The sequence below is a fragment of the Falco rusticolus genome, chromosome 2 (genome assembly GCF_015220075.1).
Source record: "Falco rusticolus isolate bFalRus1 chromosome 2, bFalRus1.pri, whole genome shotgun sequence".
In the NCBI taxonomy this organism is placed as follows: domain Eukaryota; kingdom Metazoa; phylum Chordata; class Aves; order Falconiformes; family Falconidae; genus Falco; species Falco rusticolus.
In genome coordinates, this window is record NC_051188.1 from 90915947 (window position 1) to 90939265 (window position 23319).

Sequence of the window (23319 nt, forward strand, 5' to 3'; positions counted from 1 at the left end):
TAAGGCCATTTAAAATACAGGGGCTTGATATGCTGTGGCTTTAGATTTTAATTGTTCTCTCCTCTCTCTCTTATACATATCAGGAACCAGCAAAGCTGCAGTCTTTCAAAATTACAAAACTCTCAACTCGATGGTTTCCAAAAGCCTATGAGGTTTATTAAGCCACCTTTCAGGAAATTCATTGGGAAACCTCACCTGGTAAGCCTAAACGTAGAATTAGTAGCTTCTGCATTGTTGTTCTTAGATTTATAATTCATATTTACTGGATTGTCTATGCTGATGTAAATTTTAACAATCTGTAATGTCTTGCCCTTTTAAATTTCAAGTGAGGCTTTATGATCTTCAGATTTTGCTTAACAGTAAAACTACTCATGATTTCATAGTTCTAGCACAAGAGTACTTCCTTAGGTATTTGTTGAAGCATAGATTAATACAAGTGTGCTAAAACCACTTTTATGGCCAAATGCTGATACAACGAAAACGATTCTTTTGCTTCTGCATGACTGGGCTGTAGTCCATAGTAACTTTGCTACTGTTTTTTATAACCTAGCAGCGAGTTGGCCAGGAATTTGTTGATTTAGAAAGCTAGTTTAGCTTGGTATGTTGGGCAAAATCGAAGCATTTTTTTTCAGTTAGTCCAGAAATAAGGTGGTCAGCTTTAGATCCCTTATTGAGTAGTAGGAACAGGTCAAACTAAACTTGTGAACTAAATTTTAAGTTCAAAATTACACATGGAAGTTAACTGATAAAGAAGCTTCATGAAATAAAAACTCATATTGCTTGTAGCTTTGCCAAAGAAATTGGTAGTTAATACTGCATTTCTTCCACTTAATGATGTATTACCTAAATTGTAAAGTAGAAGGCCTTGTTGTTGAACAGATAACCTGAGGTTAAGTTGAACAGTTGGAGAGGAGTAATACTCTCTTGCATTCTAGTTGTCAGTGGTTGGAAGGGAAGGTCTGAATCTTGTGTGGGTGGCATTTTAGTAAAACAATGTTTCTTCTAGCTATGATAGTAGTTCTGGAAAGCTCTTCTTTTAAAAACAAATAAAAATGAGGAATAAATCATAGAAATAACTAGAAAAGTCTGAAATTATATTCCTGAGGATGGAATGTTATACAATGCAATAGATTATCTGTGTTCATACTGTTTATCAAAGCTGTTCTGGGCACTTATTCTTTCTTAAACTATCTTTGTGATGTACTTTAATACTGAAATGTGCAAAACAGTGTTATTAGGGTCAGGAGAAATAAATTCGCCTATTTTGGAGAATGCCTTCTAAATTGAGTCTTATTTCCATGTCTTTGTCTTTTTAATTTGGGGAACTGGTGAGACCAGAAAAGCTTTATTAGTGTGTGTAGCATAATTCTAAAACTTTTTTTTTTTCCCCTGATGGTGCAAAATAAGGAGGAGACAAACAGAACTTGCCATTCTTAATACATTGTAATTAATACCCTATGGATGGCGTTCCAAAAGACCATGACACTTTTGTGGTCCATCAAAAGTAGCTTCTATGTAGTCAGCTCTGACCATCACTGAAACGTATCTGCCTTGCCTATATAATAGTGCAACTTTCAGTGTAAAACAACGTAAGGTTGTAATGGAAAAAAAATATTAAGACTGAGATTGAAGTCCCCAAAAACAAGTAGTAATTGCTCATTAAGTAATTGTATTGGGTCTGGCTGAGATGGAGTTATGTCCCCATAGCATCCCTCAGTGCTGTGCTTGCATTGGTAGCTAGGAAGGTGCTGATAACACACCAGGGGTTTGGCTGCTGCTGGGCGGTGCTTGCACAGCACCAGGGCTGTCTCTCCAACCTTCCTCATCAGTAGGCTGGGGGTGGGCAGGATCTTGGGAGGGACACAGCCAGGACAGCTGACTCAAACTGACCAAAGGGATATTCCATACCATATGGTGTCTGCTCAGCAACAAAAGCTAAGAGAAAGGAGGAGGGAGGGGGGCGTTCCTTATTTACGTTACTCTTTTGGAGCAACTGCTATGTGTACTGGAGCCTGCTTCCTGGGAAGTGGCTGGCCATCGCCTGCTGATGGGAAGTAGAAAATAAATTTTTTTGTTTTCCATTGCTTCTGCATGCAGCCTTTGCTCTTGATTTATTAAACTGCCTTTATCTTGATCCGTGAAGTTTTTTCCATGTTATTCTGCCCCTTCTCCCCTGCCATTCTGGTGAGGAAGGGAAGTGATAGAGCAGCTTGGAGGGCACATGGTGTTCAGCCAAAGTCATTCCACCATAGTAATATAGTAATTGCAAATAAATTATTTTGCTTATTTGCTCCCCTTGTCAGTTTTCCTGTTTATCTAGTATGTCTAATGCTCAATATATAAAGTAATGCAGAAAGAGGGTAATTTTTCCTGGGCAGAGTGGATCACTAATACAGCTAACTCGTATCTGAGGCCATACAAATAATTCAGCTGAATAAGCTAGCTCTGGTAGTGTGGCACTACCTGTGACATGTAGGTGTGTTGTGTGAGAGCGTATGGTGCTCAAAATGGCTTTCCTTGAAGGAGTCCTTCAGGACTGGGTGTGATTGAAAAAGAGCTTATCCTGGTGGACTCAAGCTCGATGCCCATATGTGTAGGCTGCCAGCACTGCTTTAGTGTTTGTAGTGTGAGTTAAGTGGACTGGCATCCAAGCAGCCAACTGCAGTTTCAGCCACATGTATAATTTCTGTGTTGAGTAGGCTTTCTATAGTAAATTCAGAGCTGTGTCCACTGCTACTTTCTTTGGAAACATAATATCAGTAGAATTGAAAGCAGCCTTAGAAAACCAAAAATGAATGAAGGCAAAAGCCAGTGGCAGCTGCTTTCTGCAAGAGGACAGATGTTTGGAATTTACCATTTGGAGAGTCTTGTATCAGAATAGTACGGTTCAGGTGTGAACGCTGCCGAGCACCTTGGAAAGCGGAAGGACCACGGCTAAAAAGGTGGTGGTTGCAGAACAATGTGTTGGGTTTAAGTGGTTTGATGGGTCACCAGAACATTGATGCTGGGTTAACCACACCTTTTCAAATAGGAAACATCCTTAAATGAAGCATCTGTTATTGGGGCACAGCAATACATGGAAAAACTGAGAAGAATTTGAAACATAAGCAAGAGCTAAGAGTAGTTATTGAAAAAGAAAGTAAATTCTGTGGTTTTGCTCAGTGTTTCAGGTACTTGGGTAGGTATTGGTTCAGCTGGTTCTACGGTCCAAGCGGAGTTCCCCAGTTCTTGTGGGAAGCTGTTTTATGCTGCAGAAGAGATGTAGCAGCAGTGCACTGGCAAAATTGTAAAGGTGAAAACACACAAAAAAGCATCCAGTAGACATCTCTTAGCGCTTTTAGAGGTGGAACTCTCCGCAGTAGTTTTAAAAGCAAACCCTGGGAAACCCAAAAGAAAAACTCTGACCTTCAACACTTCTGTCAGGTTTGTTTGCTGTTCTTTACAGATAAATATTCAGAAAAGTGCATCAGAGCACCAGGTTTCAAATGGCAAGCATTAACAGTGCAAAGGCAAAAATAATTTTAAAAAAGAGTATTTGACAAGAAAACCACTGCAGTGTCTCTAATTATAACACAGGATTTTTAAAAATGTAATGTATTGGATAAGTATTTGCACATTTGTCTTTGTTAGTAAAATTTCATTGCGGCTTTATCACTGCTAGAGGAGTTGTGTGTATCAGCATTGGTAAAAGATGGATGCTTGAAAACTGAAAGCCTGATCAGTGGGTGGATCATATCTGATGCAAGGATGCTGCCTAATATGAAACAGATAATGTATTGGCCCTATTAACACGTCCTTACAGTAAACTATCAAATGTGATATTAACAGCAGGTTTTGTTCTCTTGTTAAATGAACAGTCTTAGTCATTAGGGTTAAAGTGGAACATGGAAATGGTACCTACTTGGTTGGCATAATTCTGGTATCCCATTACTAACAAATATGAAATTTTCAGTGCTAGGTATGAGCACTTTTTACAGCGGGCCAGTGGAGTGTTTCTTTTATTAATATTCAGTAATTGGGGGTTGAACTTAAACTTCAGAAGAACTTGTGTCTTGAAGGTGTGAATGTCTGTCTAGCCTTGATTGTAAGGGATGTCCATCTAACCTTGTACTCTATTGACAAAAAGAGTATAGCTTAAGAGCAGAAGAACAGAACAACTATTTGTACACTAACAACCTCCCCCCCCCCCCTTTTTTTTTTTCTTTCTTCATTTAAAGCTTCTGGTTTGGGAAATTCCTGAAGAGTAGTTTGCTACTGTAGATGGTTTTGTTTCCGTTAATGTACTTGAATCTTGAGGGAGGTGGGAGTGCGGAGGGGTGTATCCACAGTTAGTCAAGACAAGCTTTGTTTTAATTTCCCAAGGTTTGTTTTTAACTATAACAGGAAATTTTCTTGATATTTTTTTTTTATCTTGCTGAATTGTCAGCTTTAAGAAGGAGTATACTTCAGTAGGGAGCTTCCTGATTTAATTATGTGCTGTATGGAGAAAGTTAATTTGATTTCATGGAGTATCTTCATATTCTTAGAATAAGAAGGGAGCTGGGAAGGCTCTGATACGCTTTGTCCTCTGTGTATTTAATTTTTCATATCTTTTTCATGGAAAAGCCATTTTTACTACTTTGATCTCACTCCATAATGTCTTTCTTCCTCTCTATCTGCTGAATTCCCCTCTTGTCAAGGTGTTTTAAGAAGCTAAATAGTTGACTTCTAGGCAATAATACAGTCTCAAAAAAAAAAAAAAAGCTAGCTTAAAACTCAGTTAAAAGCTAACTTGGATTCTAACACCATTCTGTTGCGTTTATAGTCCCCCCAATTACTAACAGGGTGAGAAAGCATATCCAAAAGTGTTTCTGCCACTGAAAAGGTTTGGTACTTTGTTAGAGAATAGAAGTTCTGTAAACAGTAAAGCATGCATTTTCATTTATTATTAGATGTTAATATATATGAAATATTTCATAAGAGTTCTCTTCTTAGGTTCTCTTTAAAATGTATTTGAAGCTACTAAAATTTCCTTTGAACAAAAGAATTCAACAGCATTGGAATACTTCTGTGATTATTCAAGAACGGGCCATAAACAAAAAAATTTCATTTGATCGCAAAGAGTTTGTTAGCAAGTCCATTCTGTCTGCATTAGATGACTTTAATGTGGTATTTGCCAGTATGTAGTGCTTCTGTGAATATTTTTAATTGTAAACAAGGATGGAAATGATATTCTAGCTGTGTGCACCATCTAGAGGTAGCTGTCATGGGGGAAGTCAGAAAAGGGCCAAAATACAGAGGACAGTGGCTGGAGGAGCGCTCTATTTTAGGCAACCATAGTTGTTTGACTTCAGCTGTTCAGTGTGGTGACACAACAATTTCAATACCGCTTGTCTGTGTGGCGTGCTTTTGAAATCGTGTGTGTTTCTGTGGCAGGCAAGTAATCTTCAAATGCTCTCCTGTAATACAGTTAAAAGTAGAATCTTGTAAGGACCAATGTAATGTGCTACACATTTGTTGTTTGGTTGCTGTAGTGGCGTGTATAGTAACAGTGCTGTGTCTGCTCTGAAATACGCTAACCAGGGATGTCCACAGTACTAATCCTGTTGCCCTGATTCCTGACTCGAGGAATGACTGCTGTAGCAGCCTGTCTGCTACACTTGCTGCTTGCAAATTGAGGCATCTGTTCTGGGGGACAGGGGTGGAGAATCTTAATTGGGTTGTTATCTGCTTAGATCTCTCCAAGAGGTTTGATATTCCAGTAGGATGGTCTGTATCATCTGTGGCTTTTGTGGGCTCTACTATCACTTCAGCCAGCCTGGACTCCAGGCCCTGTGCTCCTCTTACTGTGTTTCCCTCAGTGTCATGTCAAATGCTACAAGATTGAAAGAGTTGGAACATTTGTGAATATAACCTGGAAACTTTGTATGTTTTCTTGAATAATTCAGTAACATTAAACTAATAACTCTGTTTTCCTACTAGAATTCTTACTATTCTTCAAAACCAACTGATACTTACCCTCACAGACGCATTAGAGGACACCTTGAAAATGCAGGACCCATCAGAAGGCACTTTAAGGTACAGATCAGCTTTTGTCAGGTGTATGTTACATAAACTGGTGATTTGGTCCTGTTGAGTTCAGTAACAGGAGAGGTATTTTGGAATGTATTAAGTGCCGTGAAAAATTGTGTCATCATAGCCTAATTGTGTCTGTTAAAATAATGGGGGGCTTAGCTTTTAGTAGGTAAGAGGGCTGGCAGTGGATTGAGTGAGGTTGTCCAGTATTATATGCATGCAGTTGAAACACATTAACTGCAAAGTTGGGAATGAGAATTGCTGAATTTAGACAATGACTAGAAAGCTTATCTAGCAAAAAAACCCAAGCTGGTCAGCCTACTCTCCTTCACCAGATGAGTGTGGAAGCTTGAACTATTTCCCAAGACTGGAAGATGTGCATTGTATTGCTTTCAAAACTGTCTTACTGTTGTTTTGGTAGGCCTTTCATGTAGGGACTTCTGGGGAACTAATCTCTTGTGTATACCCTGCGTACTGCTATCTGTGCGTTCAAAAAATTAAAAATAAAAAATCAAAAAAGTGAAGTTTATATACTCTGAGTCTCAAGGGGTGGACAACTGTGCTTCTTCCTAAGGTAGTGCAGTGGCTTTCTAATGCCTTCTGATTGTAAAATGTATCATGGGTTCAGCAGAAAAACAAAAACCAGTTTCTTCTTGTTCTACTGACAGTGGCATGCTATGCATAGATCCAGTGAGAGCTCTTTATATTAAAAAAGCATTAAGCAAATCTAGAACAGCTTACTCATTTTCTACCTTAAAATTACCCCAACCTGTTTAACAGGTGTGTTCTCAAGGGTAAAATAAATTATGGAATAGGTAGTCATTTTTCCTGTTCTATAGATAGTGAAGTTGAAGTGAATTTTTGATGGTTAAGTAGCTGGCATTTTTGGATGAAATTTTGAAAAGAGGAGGTCAGTGTAAGTGTGGGTTTTTTTTTTTTGTGGTTCCCCACGTGACCGCCCCCCCCCCCACCTCAGACTAAACAGGAGGCTTTCAGGCTCTCCCATTTAGGTGTATTTTGCCAGTCAATCTTAATCGGATAGCTAAGCTAACACTCAAAAAATATTGACTTCATTCTGATGAAAAAAAGTCTTTTTCCAAGCTGAAGTTAACAAGTTTAAAGTGTTAGCCTCGTAGAACTATTTTAATATGTAAGGACACCATAACCTCTTAAACAGTGTCACCTCTGTATTGTCACCCTGTAGGGGATGGAGGGATTTTTTAGCACTGGCTGCCATATCATTGAAGCAGTGTTGGTAATTGATATAAAGAAAATGGAACGTTGCCTTCCTTTACATCAGCCTATAGTTCTGCTGGAGATAATGCAAGCATGAAAGCGTCCACCAAAGTTGTCATCACATGTGTATATGAGAATTGCCTGAATAATGATGTATCCAATGATCTATCCCCATGGTACTTTAATATTTGCAGGGAAAACAGCATATGCACTTACATTGCAGTTTGCGTATGTGTATAGCACGTTTATCATTGCCATGGAAACAGCAGTGCTGATTTGACTTAATTTCATCAACTTTTTTCTTTTACATTTAATTTCCTCCTGTGTAACAGGGGTTTTCCTTCCTATGCTGTTGCTGAAACCTACATAGGAAGGTGATTTGACTCTCTCCTACACTGAGGAGACATTCTTGGCTGATCAGTTAAAAAAACCAAACGTACAAACCAAAAAACCCACATATGTACAGTCCCATTCCCTGCCACACCTCACCCCCCAAAAAACCCCAGACAACCTCAAATCCCACCACATTTCTTCTTAGTATATAAAATGGAGACATTTTAAGTAAAAAAGGGGGGGTTACTTGGAGTAATTAAAAAAAAAAAAAAGGTCTTGCACTATGTTCAAACTTTTTTTTGAAAACAAACAAAAAAGGTATTGGAAATAACAGCAGTTTCATAAAGGATCTGGAGAAATCTTATTAAAAGGTCTTTTTTGTAATGACACTTTGCAGCAAATCATGAAGCCAGCCTTTAAGTGGGTACATGCATGGTATCTTCAGAACTGAACTTCATTCACTGTTAGACACAGTTCAGTGTGGTGGTGGCTGTGGTGGGTTCACCTCAGCTAGCAACTAAGCACCACACAGCTGCTTGCCCGCTCTCCCCTCGGATCCCTTCCTCCCCCAGCAGGATGGGAGAGAAAATACTGAGAGCAAAAGTGAGAAAGCTCATGGGTTGAGTTGAAGACTCAGAAGTGAAGGAAAGAGGAAGAAACAAGTGATGCAAAGACAGTCACTTTCCACCTCCCACAAGATGACCGATGCCCAGCTGGTTCCCGAGCAATGGCTACCTGCTCCAAACCCCCTCCCCTCAGCTTCTGTTGAAGCGCAGGAGGTTATATGGCACGGAATATCCCTTCGCTCACCTTGTGTCAGCTGTTCTGTGTCCCCTCCCAGCTTGTGGCCCGTGCCTGGCCTGCTTGCCGAGAGGCAGAGTAGGGGAAGAAAAGAAAGCCTTGGCGCTGTGCAGGTACTGCTCAGCCCCAGCCAAAGCAGTGGTGTGTTACCAGTGCTGTTTTAGTTACAGATCCAAAACACAGCACCATGTAGGCTGCTGTGAAGAAAACTTAACTCCATCCCAGGCAGACCCAGTGCCATGGCTCATACAGACTTTATTTCAGAGCTTGAGCCATTGGTTCATAGGCATTGTCATTAGCATTATTTAAAAAATATTCTTAATGCAAAACTAGATGTCACTAGCAGATCTTTTTCTTACTTTTAGACTAAAAGTTAATGGCTTCTTAACCACACACCTTAACTACCTCATTTTGCTGTAAGCTATGTGACTGCAGTGCCTATATACCAAATGTGTATATAATCTGTTAATTTTGTCTGTAGCTGGTTCTGTTCTACACTAATAATAATGCTATTCCCCTCCCTCCCCTCTTACAGAACATATAGATATTTCAGTTGAAACTTCTAAGCTGCGTGTAATCCGATTTTCAATATCTTGTACCTTTTCCCCCATCTCTTACTTGATCTCCTCCTTTCTTGTCATACAAATGCAGTTGTAGACCACTAAGGCCTCCTTTCTAGCCGCCTATGTCAAAGCGGAGAACCACAGCAGCTGTGGGGGACTTGGGAACTTTTAATCCTAACTATGGTCAGGGGTTTAACCCAGCATTAAAAATGTCCTTCAGTTTTCCCTATGGCAGGCATGTATCAACTTAAGGAATTTACTTCATTGTATTGTGCCTGGACTCTTATGCTTCTCAGGAAAAGGGTTAGCATTTAATAGTCGTCTTCAAGTGTCCCCTGCCTACGTGCACCGTAAGAGTAACCCTGGGGGACTGATGGGGCCAGCTTCTCGGATATGTCCTATACAGTAGGTGGGTGAAATTATTTGGGAAATAACCTCTGCATTTGCATAAAGGAACCTCTGTTCTGTACAGAGTTTTCTTAGCTGTTCACCAGACACACAGTGGAAAATGCAGAGGAAAAACTGGTACCAAACTCCTTGCAACTTCAGAGCATGTGATTATTTATTTTTTTTTTGAAGTGATCCTTACTTTGTCAAAGAGACATGGATTTCACGAAAGTAATTGGGTCATGCTCAAGAAGGGCGGTTTCTATGATATATTTTGTCCTCTCCTACCCTTAAAAGGTGTTCGTAAAAGATAACAAGAATTTTATATGGTCAGGAGGTTTTGTTTTTTTTTTTTTTTTTTTAGCTGGAAAGCCATTGTAGTGTCAGTTTGGAGAGGATGGTGAAACTTGAAAGGATGAATTTATACATGAATGCTTTGTCAGGACTACATTGGCAAGCTTAGAACAGTACTGGAAAACTATGACAAATCATGATGAACAGGGTTTTTCTTACTCTGAAGGTTCTTTCTGCCTATTTTGTTGGAGGTCTGAGTGCTTAGGAATGAAAACCTATTTGTAACTTCAGCTGCTGTTGTGTGGTCAGTGTTGATCTTGCTAGATTCTGTGTATTTATAATGCTGTTCACCTGTAAGCCTTTTGTTATGTCTGTGGCCTCCACTCCTGGTCTCACACTATGTTTACAGCATTCCAGTCTGGAGGCAACAAAGGCATAGAGCAATGAACATACGTACAGACTGTAAGATCTTAAAACTGTAGGGAAAATATATATACTAAACAGAACTAGACTTTTTTTTTTTAAACTCAGTATGTGTGCCCACTGCAGGCCTGACGTCACTGAATTTGTTAGCCATAGTGAGGCGTTTTCTTAAACTTTTTTGTCAATGAAGTTTGAAAAAATGTTGTACAATACGTTTACTTTTGTCTATGAGGAAGATAACTGCAGATATTTTAAATGGTAAGTACAATATGAGCCATATGGTAAACTAGTGGTCTGAGGAATATTAAATGGAAATAAAGGAAGAGATTCCACACTTACAAGTGCATACGTGCATACTTCTGTTGTTCAGTACTGTTAAGTTTTATATGTGTATAAATATAAACTATTGAATTTTGGTGCCCTCAGTTTGATAATTTTTTTTTCTCCCTTCCCCCACCCTTACAGAGCAGCTTTGCAGATGGCCATTTGCAATCCCATTATAAATCAGGCTTAGTACAGAAGGGTTTATATATTCAGGCTAAGTACCAGCGGTTGCGTTCTGTTGGTGTAAGGGGATTTACCACTAATAAATTTGGAGATGGATTTTTGAGGAAAGAAAAGGTAAGTTGGCCTAATTTATTTTTCACTAAGCCATTTATAAAACATGAATATTGATATAATCAATTCCAATTTATAAATCCCCATGGAATAACTTGGATGGGATTTTCTGAAATTTTGGCTCTTTGTACTTTATAGGCAAACTTGATTCTGCACTCCTATTTCCTCCATATTTATTCCATGGAGACTTGTTGAAACTTGCTTTGGGTAATTGCAGGTCAGAGGTGGCCTCTGAGATTCTGCAGTTGCCTCTGTTTCAGTATCCTTTCCTTGAGCTCAGTTGATCTCTCTTCCTATTGATAGGAAGACAAAGCAGCCCTCTGTAAAATTATTATGTCCTTTTAGGCTACAGCTTTAAATCAACATGAAGGGTTATTAGTAACTTTCTTTTTTTTACTGTGTCTGTGTGCTTCACTGTTAAGTTACCTTTAATTATGTACTTTAAAGTGCATACTGGAGTGCTGCTCTGAATAAAGCATCCTATGCTGTATAATGTTGGTGGAAAATGGTTTTATAAGCTCAAGCTGAAATAAGTAGGCACATCTGTTTTATGCTAAACACTTCATTTGCAGTCTGTATGGGACAACAATAATCTTGAAGTGCAGAAGAACTTTGAACCATATAAAATGTTACAGGTTTTGTGAGGATCAGTAGTTAAAACATTCTAAATCCTTTATTAGAATTGATCAAGTGCAATCAAAGTAGTGTGAGGTTTCTAATGACATCAGAGAATTGGATTAGATGACCTACACAGCCCCTTGCAGTTTTGTGTTTCTGTGCGAATTCTTGTTTGTTCTGTATTTCTGTGCCCATCTAGCTCCAGGTAAATACACTTGAATAAGCATTTGTAGTTGGATTAGAGTTCACTTTTTCAAGCACAGAAGCAAAGTTTCTTAGAGCTGTTTTCAGAAAAACTCGTCTACAGTCTACAGGTGGTGGTGGTGGTGAAAGCCAAGCACCAACCCCTGCCTGCCCCCCGCACCCCCCCCCCCCCCCCCCAAGAAAAAAAAAACACACACACCAAAAAAAACCAACTACCCAAAAAACCCAACCAAAACCTACCACCAAATAACAAAAACAACAGAAAGAAAACCAAATACTTTGGACAAGGTAAATGGGTCACTTGTTGCTGTAGTATACTGATGAATGCTTTCTGCATTTGCATGGACTCTGAGAAGTATGATCTCTGAAGGTTAAATTGACTTGGAATTAGCGGAAAATAGATGGAGAAGGATTTTTTCCCAAAAAATTATGACCATTGTGAAATGGTCAAGGAAGTGCCGTAGTTTTGTTGTAGTGACGTTCTCCCCAATAACTTCCAGTGTTCTTCGTAATTGGATATTAAGGTTCTTGTCTGGAAGGTATAAAACATGCTTCGCACAATCGGGCTGCTGGAGATGATGATTTGAATTGGAGAAGCATAGTTAGATCTGAATATTGATTTTTAAGTGTGATGAAGAACTTGAGTATCTTTGAATTAAAGTAAAATAAATTCTGAGGAATAAGTATGACAACCATTTTCTTAACAGCCTACTGATTGCTGGTTGGCTAATTCTTAAGAAACAAAACCGTTCCTCAGATTCTAGCATTTCCCATGTCTTGCCTATTGTAATGATTAAACTTGACCTTGAGATTTGTTAAAGTGGTCTGAACATCCTTATTTCACCCTTTTGAAATAATTATGCATATGCATCCTTTAAAGTAGAATCTTCATAGCTGTGCTGTTTCAATCCATAATTTTAAGAATCTTGTATGTTACACACTATAATACAGTACTTAAGAAAGTTGGGAGGCTTTTTTCAACTGTTACAACTTGACAGTAACTTTTCTTTTGTTTCTCTCTGTAGGGAAATTTAAATATTGCAGCAGAAACCTGAACTGAGCTCTGATCCTGAAGTTGAAACAGAATACACAGCAAAGGGAGCATCTGTTCATTTTTTGACAAATTTGTCAAGACTTAAAATAGGATAAAGGAACTAACCCTGTAACTTTCTTGATTAAAAATAACTTTATTTTTCAGTAGTGGAATGCTGCGGAACTTTTTTACAGTTTTAATAATTGCTTTTAAAGTACAGTATTCAACTGAAACATTATAGTATGTTCCTTTAGTTCCTTTTGCATACCAGTCTTGAGAAAAGAAGTCATTGAAGGGAGTCTTATTTATTGAATACTTTTTCTCTAAGCATGATGTTACAGATGGAACTTCAGTTGTTATACCCAGAGGTTTATATGTTGAAAGTTTATTGCTTATGTACTTATAAAAAAGGAAAAAAAAAAGTGCCTGAATTGTTTGGTAATAGCACATTAGCTCAGGATTTTCCAAGTAATGACCTTTTAGGTTGTGCAATAGATTTTACACCTCTGTTCAGTCATTTCCATAAAACAGTATTTTGTATTACTTTAGTTTAATAATATACTTGGGTTTCTGATGTGTATATATATTTGTAAATTGTTAGAATGTTGGGACAACGTCCAGTATTTGATTAAAATGAATGGTAACAGGCAGGTATGTAATGTACTGTAGCAGTAGCTTATAACTGCACCGAAAGCATGCTTGGGTTTGTTAGAGGATTAGTTGATCTGTATTCAAAATTGTTCTGTCTCATTATGCTTTGGTGTATGACATTCTTGACCAAGCCACATGTTCTCTAATCTTTTTCGTCATAAATGATTTGGTGATTTCCTGGATTCTGAAATTGGGGCCTGAAGTATTTAATTACAAGAAAAACAAAAAACGTAAGTTTTTATAAACGTGTCTTCTAACAAAGCTGTTCATAATTGAAACTGCTTTAACTGCAGATAGCTTGTAATTTTGTTCAAAATGCCAGTAATTCTCTGAAGTTTACTGTACTGCAATATTGTTATGCTGTGTGCAAAACACAAATAGCCAGACGTGTTTCATAAGCAGCTATAAATAACATTGTGCTTATTTCCTGTCGATAGCCTTGGCCTTAATACACAATATACAATAGGGTTGTGTGTATGTATTAGATTTGTTTGTTCTTTTTATTGCTGGTAAATCAAAGATGCATAGCAAGTAGTTTTCAGAGATTTTCTTATTTAAGAAAAAAGTTGTTCACCATATCCACGATATGTGCAGGCTAATGTATTTCCATCAGTTCCAAGACAGTGTTAGCCATATAGAATGCAGGCTAGTCTCTGTTATAGTAGATTAGAATTCTAATACTGGGTGGACATGTGTTCTGGGAAAAGGAAATTCGGGTTTTGGGTGGAAGGTCAGGATGTGATTTCTGCATGCTTTTTTGGTAATGTTTTTTGCACAATGCCTTCAGTAGAGACTGTTTGAAAGTGTAGGTATGGCTCAGAACAGCCAAGATAGTGTCATTTAAGACCTGTGCTGCTTAGTGTTCATAAGCGACAAGCTGGCAGGAAGTGTGCCACGCTCATTGATGTTGTGGTTATTAAACAATAACACCAGATTGATTGTTTCTAAACCCCAGGTTTTCAGTTTAAATAACAATCACCAATGATTCAACTAGTTTTTCAATAACCGATATGCATACACAAAACAAGAAACTAAAGGAAAAGGAATTCCCTGGTCACATAGAGGCAGGCAACTTTCTGCAGATAAGAAATTGTTCATTTACACTGTCGGTGATGAATCTGGCAAAATTGTTCTGTATAGATTTCTGGGAGAGGAAAATAAGGAATTGAAACAACAGGTTAAGTGAGGCAAGCCAAAGCAAATGTGGAGTAGCTGCAGTGGAGCAGCCTGCTGGCAGGGGAGTGCTGCATGTACCCTGCAGATGAGGACAGGTTTACTCTCAAGCTGCCAAGCTATTCACACTGCTCCTGAATGTGCTAAAGCACTGTAAAACACATAAGAAAGTGAAACCATATATGATATAGGACAAACTACTGAAGCTATATTGTCTTATTCAACAGGATACTACTGTTTCTGTAAGCTTCCTGCAGTGTTCTTATTAAAGCCTGGAAGAGAACTCGTTGTTGAGCAAATGGGAAAAGTGGATACATGAAGAAACTTCTGACATGGCAGTTTTGCTAACACTGCGTGGAAGTAATGCTGAAGTAGTGAGACTACAGTCAGTTAATGCTGCTTTAACCAGGTTTAAAAGTGTGACTGGCTTCTCTGATCTTGTGCTTTCTTACTTTACCTGTGCATGACTAGCTGTATCTAATTTGGTTTGTACTTTTTAACAGTTTAGCTTTGGTTTTTATTTCTACAACTGTGAGCAACATTATTACAAACAAGGGGTTTTGGGCATGTTTACTGACTTTGATTTTTATTCCCCCCGCCTACCCTTGGTCCCAAGATGAATGTCATATGATGAAACAGTCATTGTTTCAGTTGCTTTAGCTTTTATTTAAGGTGATGTCACTTGCTCAAATCGCATTCTTTACTGATAACTTAACTAATTTGAGTTTCTGTCACGATAAAACTTCCTATATTTTATAAAAATCATACAGAAACTGGGTGGTTTAGGTGCTAAGAGTTATCTACTCTGTGATGTTATCTGGTGTGAGACATTGCTAAGTGGACTTATCTTTGTGAATTAGAGACTTGTGTCTATATACTCACATACAAATCAGCTTATTTATTATTTTAGCACAGAAAGGTTCTATTGTACTGGAATATAACGTTTAGTTGAGAGTAATGTATTGAAGTTACGAATTGAGTTGTGAAGGCACAAGAAAAAGCTAAGTAGAAGAAAGGTCAATTTACTTGAATAACTTGGTGCCTTTCTGCATATTGTGACTGCATTGTAGAAAACACCTGTACAAAGACTTAAGTAATATCCTGATTATTGCATTGTTCTAATGGCAGCATGGACTGATAACAGTTGTTAAAATAACCACTTAATTTAAACACATTTGTAAGCCTCAGAAGGAAAACAGTGTCTCTTGTATTAGTAAAGCCTGTCATTGCATTTGCATTGGAAGGGGAAGTTAAAAATGTGATTGTCTAAGAGCTTTCTAGCTTTCTGTTTTACACTTTGAAAATATAAATGTGAATTGCCTTTCTTTTGGTTGACTTGAAATGGCTGTTAAATGCTCATGTCATTCTCAGTTGTTCACATGTGAAATTGTTTTTTTTAATTATTTGCTATCCAAAATGTAGTGGGTTAAATATGACTAGTCTTCCTTATAAGTGTCTGAAATAATAAGTTGTTGTGGTGTTAGCATTTATATTGCTGATCCATTTAATATCCACATAGATTAGTTAGAATCCTCATCTTTGTGATGATTGAGTTCACAAGGTTAACAAAATTCTGGAGCTAATAAGAAGCAACACATTGCAAGGCTTCTGCAAGCACTGCCTTAACTCTAATAATAATTACTTGCATGTTTAAAATCACCTTACCTGATGAATTTGGATGGTCTCGAGACCTGGACATAACTATCTCAACTCAGGTAACTGATAGCAAAGGATGGGAGTAAATTCAGCTGATTGCCAGTTGTGTTAACAGTTTAGCTGCTGCCTTCTCTCCCAGGGCCTCAGGGTGAGATGCTGAATTTTCTTTATATGAACTTAGTTGCTTTAAAAACAAAACAAAAATCAAGATTACACTTTTGTGGCATTAAAAAAGGCAGGGTTTTCAAAACTTGCTTGTTACATGCAGGGAAAGTAATTTTCTGCTCTGTCTTGGAAATGGATAGTGAGAGTTGCTTGGAGAAGATGATTAAATATTATAGCAAAGAGAGACTTGTTTTCTCAGTATTCACCTTAGAAGACTGTAAATAGAAGGAGTTCTTTGCTTTGCTTTCCAAAGGGATCTTTTCCCATGCTGTGTAGAAACATGCCTGTTACCTTTCTTTAAGGATCTGAACAGCCATCTACAAAGATCTCTCTCGAAGAAAGACTTCAGACTTGCATTGTAATGAATATTGAAAAAAAAACCCCCAGCAACCTGAAAACAAATAATGGATGTTTCTGCACATAACTCTGGCCCTTGAAAGACTTCATTCTATTACTGCAGGATTTGAAGATGGGAGGTTCTTCAGCCTCCTTAAGAAGGAGAGGGAAGGAAAAAAAAAAAAGCCATTTCAAGATCTTTGAAAGCCTACTTGTAACACTTGACTCCTTAATAGACCTTAAGGACAGCGATGGACTTTAAGTGTGTTCTGTTTCAAGCTTGGTGAGCATAAATTTTCCAGTGTTAAGATCACAGAAAACTATTGTCATAACACTTGCCCCTTCCTTCCGTGCCTGATGGTTTTTGTTGTTGGAGGGGTTTGTGAGTAGGTATTTAGCCACGTGGTTTTAATAGCTCTGTGCTGCCTGCCACTTTAGTACAGTTTTCTTCTGTTCACTGTTTATTGCTCTGAATTTTGTCTAGGCAGTCTAAATCTCATGTTGTCTTTTTTAATACTTCACTTTCTGGAAATAATACAGTAGATGGCTTTTATTTTGTGACCAGCTTCTCTTATGTCTTTGAGGGAAGAGACAGGGTGGAAACCGTTGTTGTTTGAGTACACTCTTCATGGAATTAAAAAACCCTCATTGTTTTGTTTTAAGAATAGCAGGAATTTCTCTTTTTCCCCCTGCCCTTGAATGAGGATGTGGAACTAGTGTCTATTTCTAAGGAATATATTAATGTTGACCTTATTTATACTGTAGTTTCACAAGGACCATCTAATGTGTGTATGTGCACATGTATGTACACATGCAACCACAATTATTAGAAACCTTTAAATGTAATTATTACTAAGTGTGGGTAAGAAATGAATTTTTAAACTACTGAAGATGGAATTAAATTCAAATGCATTTTAAGTCTGTAGTCTTTGGAGTCCACAATGGTGCTTCTGACAATGTTATCCCATACCTAAAAGCCTCATTCATAAGTATATATTAAGATGTAGGTATGTTTATATATATGTTTAACATAGTTTATATAAAATCAATGTAAATTTTGTTTCTACAGATAATAAATGTTTTCACAAAATTTTTACTTATAATTCAGTTATTTGTTTCAGTAGTTATTAATGTTTGGTGTCATTTTTAGAGTATGTTACTTGATCTGTGTAGCCATTGAATTTTTTCTTATACAACTGTTGCTTCTATAACTTCATTTATTGCCACTTTTTGAGATTATAGTATTGACCTACATTCTAGATACATTCTGTAAAGGGACAGAATGGGGGGAAGGCATGCACTTGCTTGGCTAACTTTGCCAAAGTTTACATTAATTAACTGTGTATTTTTAAGAATTCCCTTAATACAGTATCATCAGTGTGAGGTGAGAATAACCATGTTAATTTAACCATGTTAATAGAGTGGTGTGAGAATCCAAATGTACTAGCTTCACCTCAGTGTTTATTTAAAGGAAAACAGTTAACTTCCCCATTGTTTACTTGAACTTGCCATAACTTGATCTTCACTGTATGTAAATAATTTGGTGTGGTTTGTTTTTTTTTTTTAATAGTTCTCCTAATCTGGTTATTATCCTTGAACTAGAGAGTAAAGCAAAAGTCCTTCCTCTGTGGTTAGTCTACTGTGATATAGGGGAGGGAGACAGACACTGTTACTTCCCCCCACCCCCACCCCGCAGGAAAAACATTTAAATAATACTTGGGGGGGATATAATAATAATGCTTCCCAACTATTAGACTACAGTCTCAAGAGGTGATGGCTGATTGCATTCTGAAGTGCATGTCAGTTCAGAGAAAAGTTGCTGATTTCCATTGATACCACTTTAAAAACATGTCTTTAGTTTCTGTAAGTAATTCCTTAACAAGTAAAGAGACTTTTTTTTTTTTTTCTTTCCCCCAAATGCTGTCATGATGCTTACTCATTCAGCCCTTTCCCACAAAGGTAAGGTATCCTAATAGTCAACATACATTGTAATGTTAGTTTGAAGCCCTAGCTGAGGGGTAGGCTCTATAGGAACAAAAGATCGGTCCCATAGTCCTGTTTCTTTGGCTTAGGAACGATGGGAAGCCAAGTCTTGGAGGCACTATGACAGTGCTCCCCCCGGTTTACAATGAGATTTTTCCACTTTCTGGAAAGGACAGCCTGCTGTACTGTGTTACTATTTTACTTGGGAAAGTCAAGAAATTCCCATAGATTCATTTTTAGTGATAGTTGAAATTTGGTATCTGAGATGGCCATGACATTGGCTTTCTCCTATGCATTGTAACACTGACATCATGACGTGACTACTTTGAGTTACTCCTTATCGCTTTTACTACCAGCCCCGAGGAGTTCTTACAGAAGCAGTGCTGCCGTTATATACCAAGCTAAATAATTCAGTTGTACTATTTATTCCACCTGAAGCTACACAGCTGGAGCACTGGAAAGCCGAACTTCATATAAAATTGCCATGCTAACAACAGAAATGCCTTCCTTCTCATATCTGGTTGCATCAGTTCTACTTAGTTTTGTTCTGATTGACTTGACAATTGCAGCTAGTTTGTCATAATGCTTAAGTAAAAGCTGCTACTTTTCATTCTGGTAATTTCCCAGGTAAATTTTTCAGGTAATAGACATCAAATGCTCTTATGCAATGAGGAACTGAGGATAATGGAAGCCAGCATTGTTTTATTAAGGGTGTGCGAATATTGGCTTTCTAGTAGCCTGTGACTGGCTAAAAGTGCTCTGTGTATATATGAAGATAAAAGGCTTGCTCTTTTTTTCTCCATTTCCCCTCTCTTCTCTCAGTCTTGGAACTCTTTAGTGGTTTGTGACTTGGTGTCTTAAGTGTTTTTGAAAATAGTGCTGAGGTGGTTCAAGGTTCGGAATTTGCAGTGAAACACTGAACTGGATGGAGGCTGTCTACACCTACGTCCAGCCTGTTTCCATTGTTTTCCTGTTCATAGCTGAACTTCACTTTCCTGGTTTTAGTTGGTTAAAAACTCTTGAAAAAAATTAGTATTATATCTGTGAGGGTTTGGTTGTATCACAACTAATCTCTTCAAAAGATTTGAATTGGAACTAGTGCAGTTTGTCTTTTCTGATGTTCCATTGCTGCTAGGGCATGTAAATAAGTAACTTAAAAGCAAGTTTTCATAGCTGTGGTTAAAGTGTTCTTAAAAGTAGTAATAAGTCAAGAATTAGGAATTCCTTCTAAATATTTTAACCAATGAGAGGCTTAACACCTTTAATCTTCTCTCAAAGAGTTCACCATCGCTATTTTAAAAATGTGGATTTTTGTAGCCAAGAAGCCAGATGCCCCCTGGAACGACTTCTGGTTTTTTACACTTTTTTTTTTTTTAACCTCAAAAAACCTCTTTTTCAAAATTATCCGTTGTGCAGAGGGAGAAGTACAAAAACTATCAGTTGTGTTACTGGCTGTTTTCTGTCTTCATACCCAAATTAACTACCTGCGGTTAGAACAGGGGATTTTTTTTTTTTGTTTCGTGTTTTGGTTGAACCTTTCATTAGTATCGAAGGTGCTTATGCTGTAAAAGATGCTACCTGGACTTTACCTTTTACACGGGCTCACAGAGTTTTTAACCTGCTCTTCCCCTCTGCAGCCCGTGGGGGTGCTCCCCTGCCCGTGCCGTGCCGCAGCAGCCGCCTTGCTGGCCGGCCCGGTGCGGCGCCGTGCAGACCGCCGCTCCCGCTCGGTTCCGCTGCAGCCAGCGCTCCACCACCAGCTGCTCATGTGCGACTCCGCTCCTTGCCCGAGCCCCCACAGCAGCCGCTCTGCATTTCGTCTTTTCGTCCGTATTCCTTCCTCGCCCCTGCCCCAGTCGAGCCGGCGCGGGGGTGGCAGCGGCCCCCGCGGTGCGGCCAGGCACACCGCCCCCTTCCTCACGGCCGGGGCCGGGGCGCGGCGCGACGGGAGGCACCTGCGGCACCGCCGCTGCAGCTTCGCGGCCGCCCTAAGGCCGGGCCCCGGGGCAGGGCCAGGGCCGGGCCCGGGCCGCCGCAGGTAACGGGGAGGGTGGCGGGCAGCCATCCGCGCCCCCCGTCCCGCCGCCCGCTCCCAGCGCCCGTGCCCGGAGCGCCATCCCCCTCCCCCAGCGCCGGAACTGGGCGAGCCCCTTCCCCGCCCCTGCGCGCGCCACCGGTGCCTCCCCCCGCCCGCTGACGACTCCCAGCCCCAGGGGGAGGGGGCCGCCCCCCCTGCGGACACCCCGCTGCCCCGACCCACCCCCGCCGGCCCCGCCGCTCCCTCCCCCCCCCCCCCCCCCCCGCCCTCCGCTCCCGGCGGAGACTGGCGCAGTCTCGCGACACTTCCCGCAGCGCCGAGCCTCGCCTCGCCGCGCGCCCCGGCACGAGCAGCGGCGGCAGCGCGCGGCGGGGGGACCCGGCCGCTCGTCGCACCCGCGCCCCGCGCACGCACCGGCCGGCGGGGCGGCCGCACACCCCCGCGGCCCGGCAGCAGGGCCCTCCGGGCGCCGCCTCGGCCGCGCGTCTGCCGAGCCGCTCTGCCCGGCGGCAGCGGGGACCCGGCCGGCTGGCAGGAGCCGAAGGAGCTGGCAGGAGCTGAGCGCCTGCCCTCGCTCGCCTGGTTTTTGTAATATTTTTTGCGGTACCCAGGAATACATGTGCTGCGGGGAGCCGAGGTGCCGCTAGCAGGGCGCGGAATGCAGCCCGGCTGCAGCGGGTGCTGAGAGCGGCGGCCGCCGGAGGAGGGAGCGGCTCTGTCGGCAGCCCCTGCTTCCCGTGGCGGCGGCGGCTCGGCTGTCTCTCGCCCCCGCCGCCGCGGCCAACCTCCCCAAACTTTCAGCCTGTTCCCGCCGCCAGGCAAAGCCCAGCTCGACATAAATGGGTGAGTTCGAGCTGGCGGCGCCGGGGGGTGCCGGGGGGCGCAGGGGCTCCCGCCCGGCGGGTGGGGTGCGTGGGGCGGCGGCGGGGGGAGCCGGCCGCCACCCGCCTCCGCTCCTCCGCCTTGTGGCTTTTAACTTCCCTTCCCCTCCCCCGGCCGAGGCAATAATTGTTTTCCCGTGACAGGCGGAGAGGTCGGGTTGGAGGCGGCGGGGCGAGGGCCGGGCGCCCCTCGGGTCTGCCGATCCCGCGGGGCCGGCAGGGTTACGCGCCCTCCCGCGCACCGGCCCGGCCGGCCTCGCTGCCTCTCCGCCGGGCACGGCCACCTCCGGGCGGCCTGGGGTGTGGCGGCGCCGGGCCGGGCGGGGCGATGGCGGGGACACCCCGGCCCGCAGGTTGCGCTCCCTCGGCCGCGGGGCCGCCGGCGGGCAGAGCTGCTGCCCCGGGGACGTGCCGCCCCGCCAGGAGGGGGCGCCCGCTGCGCGGGGGGCGCGTGGCCGCCGCCGTTGCGCGGGGGGCGTTGCGGCGGGCAGCCGCTGCCCGTGAGGTGGCTCCCGCGGACTTCGGGAGGCGGCGGCGGGCCGGCCCGGAGCGGGCAGCGCCCGCTACCTGTGCGGCGAGGCCGGCGTGGGCCGCGGCGGGACGGGGGATGAATTGTCCCATTGTGCGGGGCCCGGCGGCGGCGGCGGTGCCAGGCGCGGGCTGGCCCAGTGATGCGCCCGGGGCGTCGCGGCTCCCTCTGCCCGGCGCGGTGCCGGCGGCGAAGGACGGGTTGGAGGGAACAAAAGAAACGGGCTCTTGGCAGGCGGCCCCGGGTGTACGCACCGACCGGCGGCTGAAGGCAGCGGCGATCAGCAGCTCTGAAACCCCGGCGTCGGGCTGTCCCTGTCCCCAGCCCCGCAGCTGCCCGCGCCGCGCACGGCGGCGGAGGCGCTGGAAGCGCCGTGGGGCTGCGGGGGAACCTGAGCGCAGCATCGCTAAAACGACTGAACACTACGCGTTACGTGGGCAGACATTTTACACAGTTTTACCTGTTGTGATACAGTGATGTTGGGAGTATAGTAGGAAAAGAAATCATCCCTTTGTTCTTTGAGAGGTTAGTTTGCGGGGTGCTGTCAGAGCGATGCGCAGCCGCTGCGCCTCTACGTTACGAGGTGAAGCGCTGGCTTCTCACTATTGACTTTCAGCCAGTCCTCCAGTTCGGGCTGGAGCGCGCTCACCCCTGCGCAGCTCGTCCAGCTGGATCGATCTGGGTGAACTGCTCCCGCTGACAGTAGGCCAGCATCACCGACTACCGCGTTTAGCTGGGCGCGCTGTAGAAGACTCTGTTAGGGTCGGTTTGCCCGCTAGCGAACGCAGCTCTCAACTTCTGTCTTCTGCAGCAACAGATAAGGTCGTAAACCTAGTGCTGTAATGAGATGTAGGGTGTACAGCTGCTGAACGGAGCAACATCTGCCTTCAGTAGGGCACGTCACAGGAAATAATTGTGATGTTATCTTTGTGTCCTTACCCTCTCTTAGTGTGTTTATTTCTTACTAGCTTTGTATTGCCATATGGTGAGACTTTTCCGATTTCTGCTTAAACCGTAGTCCAAATATTACCCTTTTTTTAGCTCCACGGTAAAAAAGATTGAGGAAAGTGATAAAGGACTGGTGAAGTAACTTGCATTGATAGAGCTCTAGAAAGGTTTGTTGAATATTGTAACTTAGCAGTGAAGGCCATCTTTTTTCCTTTTACCCACCCTTCCTTCCCGTGGGCTGGCCGCAATTGTTCACATCTGGCTTCTTTAAAGCTCGTTTGGATATTGACTTTCTCGAATCACTGTGATGCAGTCAGACTTTTCTGGGCAAAATGGGAGTGGAAGGAAGGTAGATACGGTTTCGTTGTTGTTCGTATCTTTAAATGGCAAGTGAT

General features: G+C 42.1%; 2 protein-coding genes across 6 annotated transcripts in view; both read left to right on the plus strand.

Annotated features, from left to right (window-relative positions):
- BCLAF3 (BCLAF1 and THRAP3 family member 3) overlaps positions 1 to 17635 on the plus strand; it is a 35765-nt gene extending 18130 nt beyond the window's left edge. The window contains exons 9-13 of one of the 2 annotated variants that reach the window (XR_005102618.1): positions 84 to 198; positions 5962 to 6057; positions 10557 to 10712; positions 12557 to 13445; positions 14616 to 17635. Coding sequence is in view for 1 of the 2 variants with exons in the window: in XM_037377235.1 (XP_037233132.1) it covers positions 84 to 198; positions 5962 to 6057; positions 10557 to 10712; positions 12557 to 12586 (397 nt within the window). In the remaining variant the exon portion in view is untranslated. Of the gene's footprint in view, positions 1 to 83; positions 199 to 5961; positions 6058 to 10556; positions 10713 to 12556 lie in introns of both variants that reach the window. The other variant, XM_037377235.1, reaches the window with a different exon arrangement.
- A 3317-nt stretch (positions 17636 to 20952) lies between these two features.
- SH3KBP1 (SH3 domain containing kinase binding protein 1) overlaps positions 20953 to 23319 on the plus strand; it is a 231460-nt gene continuing 229093 nt past the window's right edge. Inside the window, exon 1 of one of the 4 annotated variants that reach the window (XR_005102619.1) lies at positions 20953 to 21409. Coding sequence is in view for 2 of the 4 variants with exons in the window: in XM_037377236.1 (XP_037233133.1) it covers positions 21406 to 21409 (4 nt within the window). In the remaining 2 variants the exon portion in view is untranslated. The remainder of the gene's footprint in view (positions 21410 to 23319) is intronic. The other 3 variants (XM_037377236.1, XM_037377238.1, XM_037377237.1) reach the window with 3 other exon arrangements.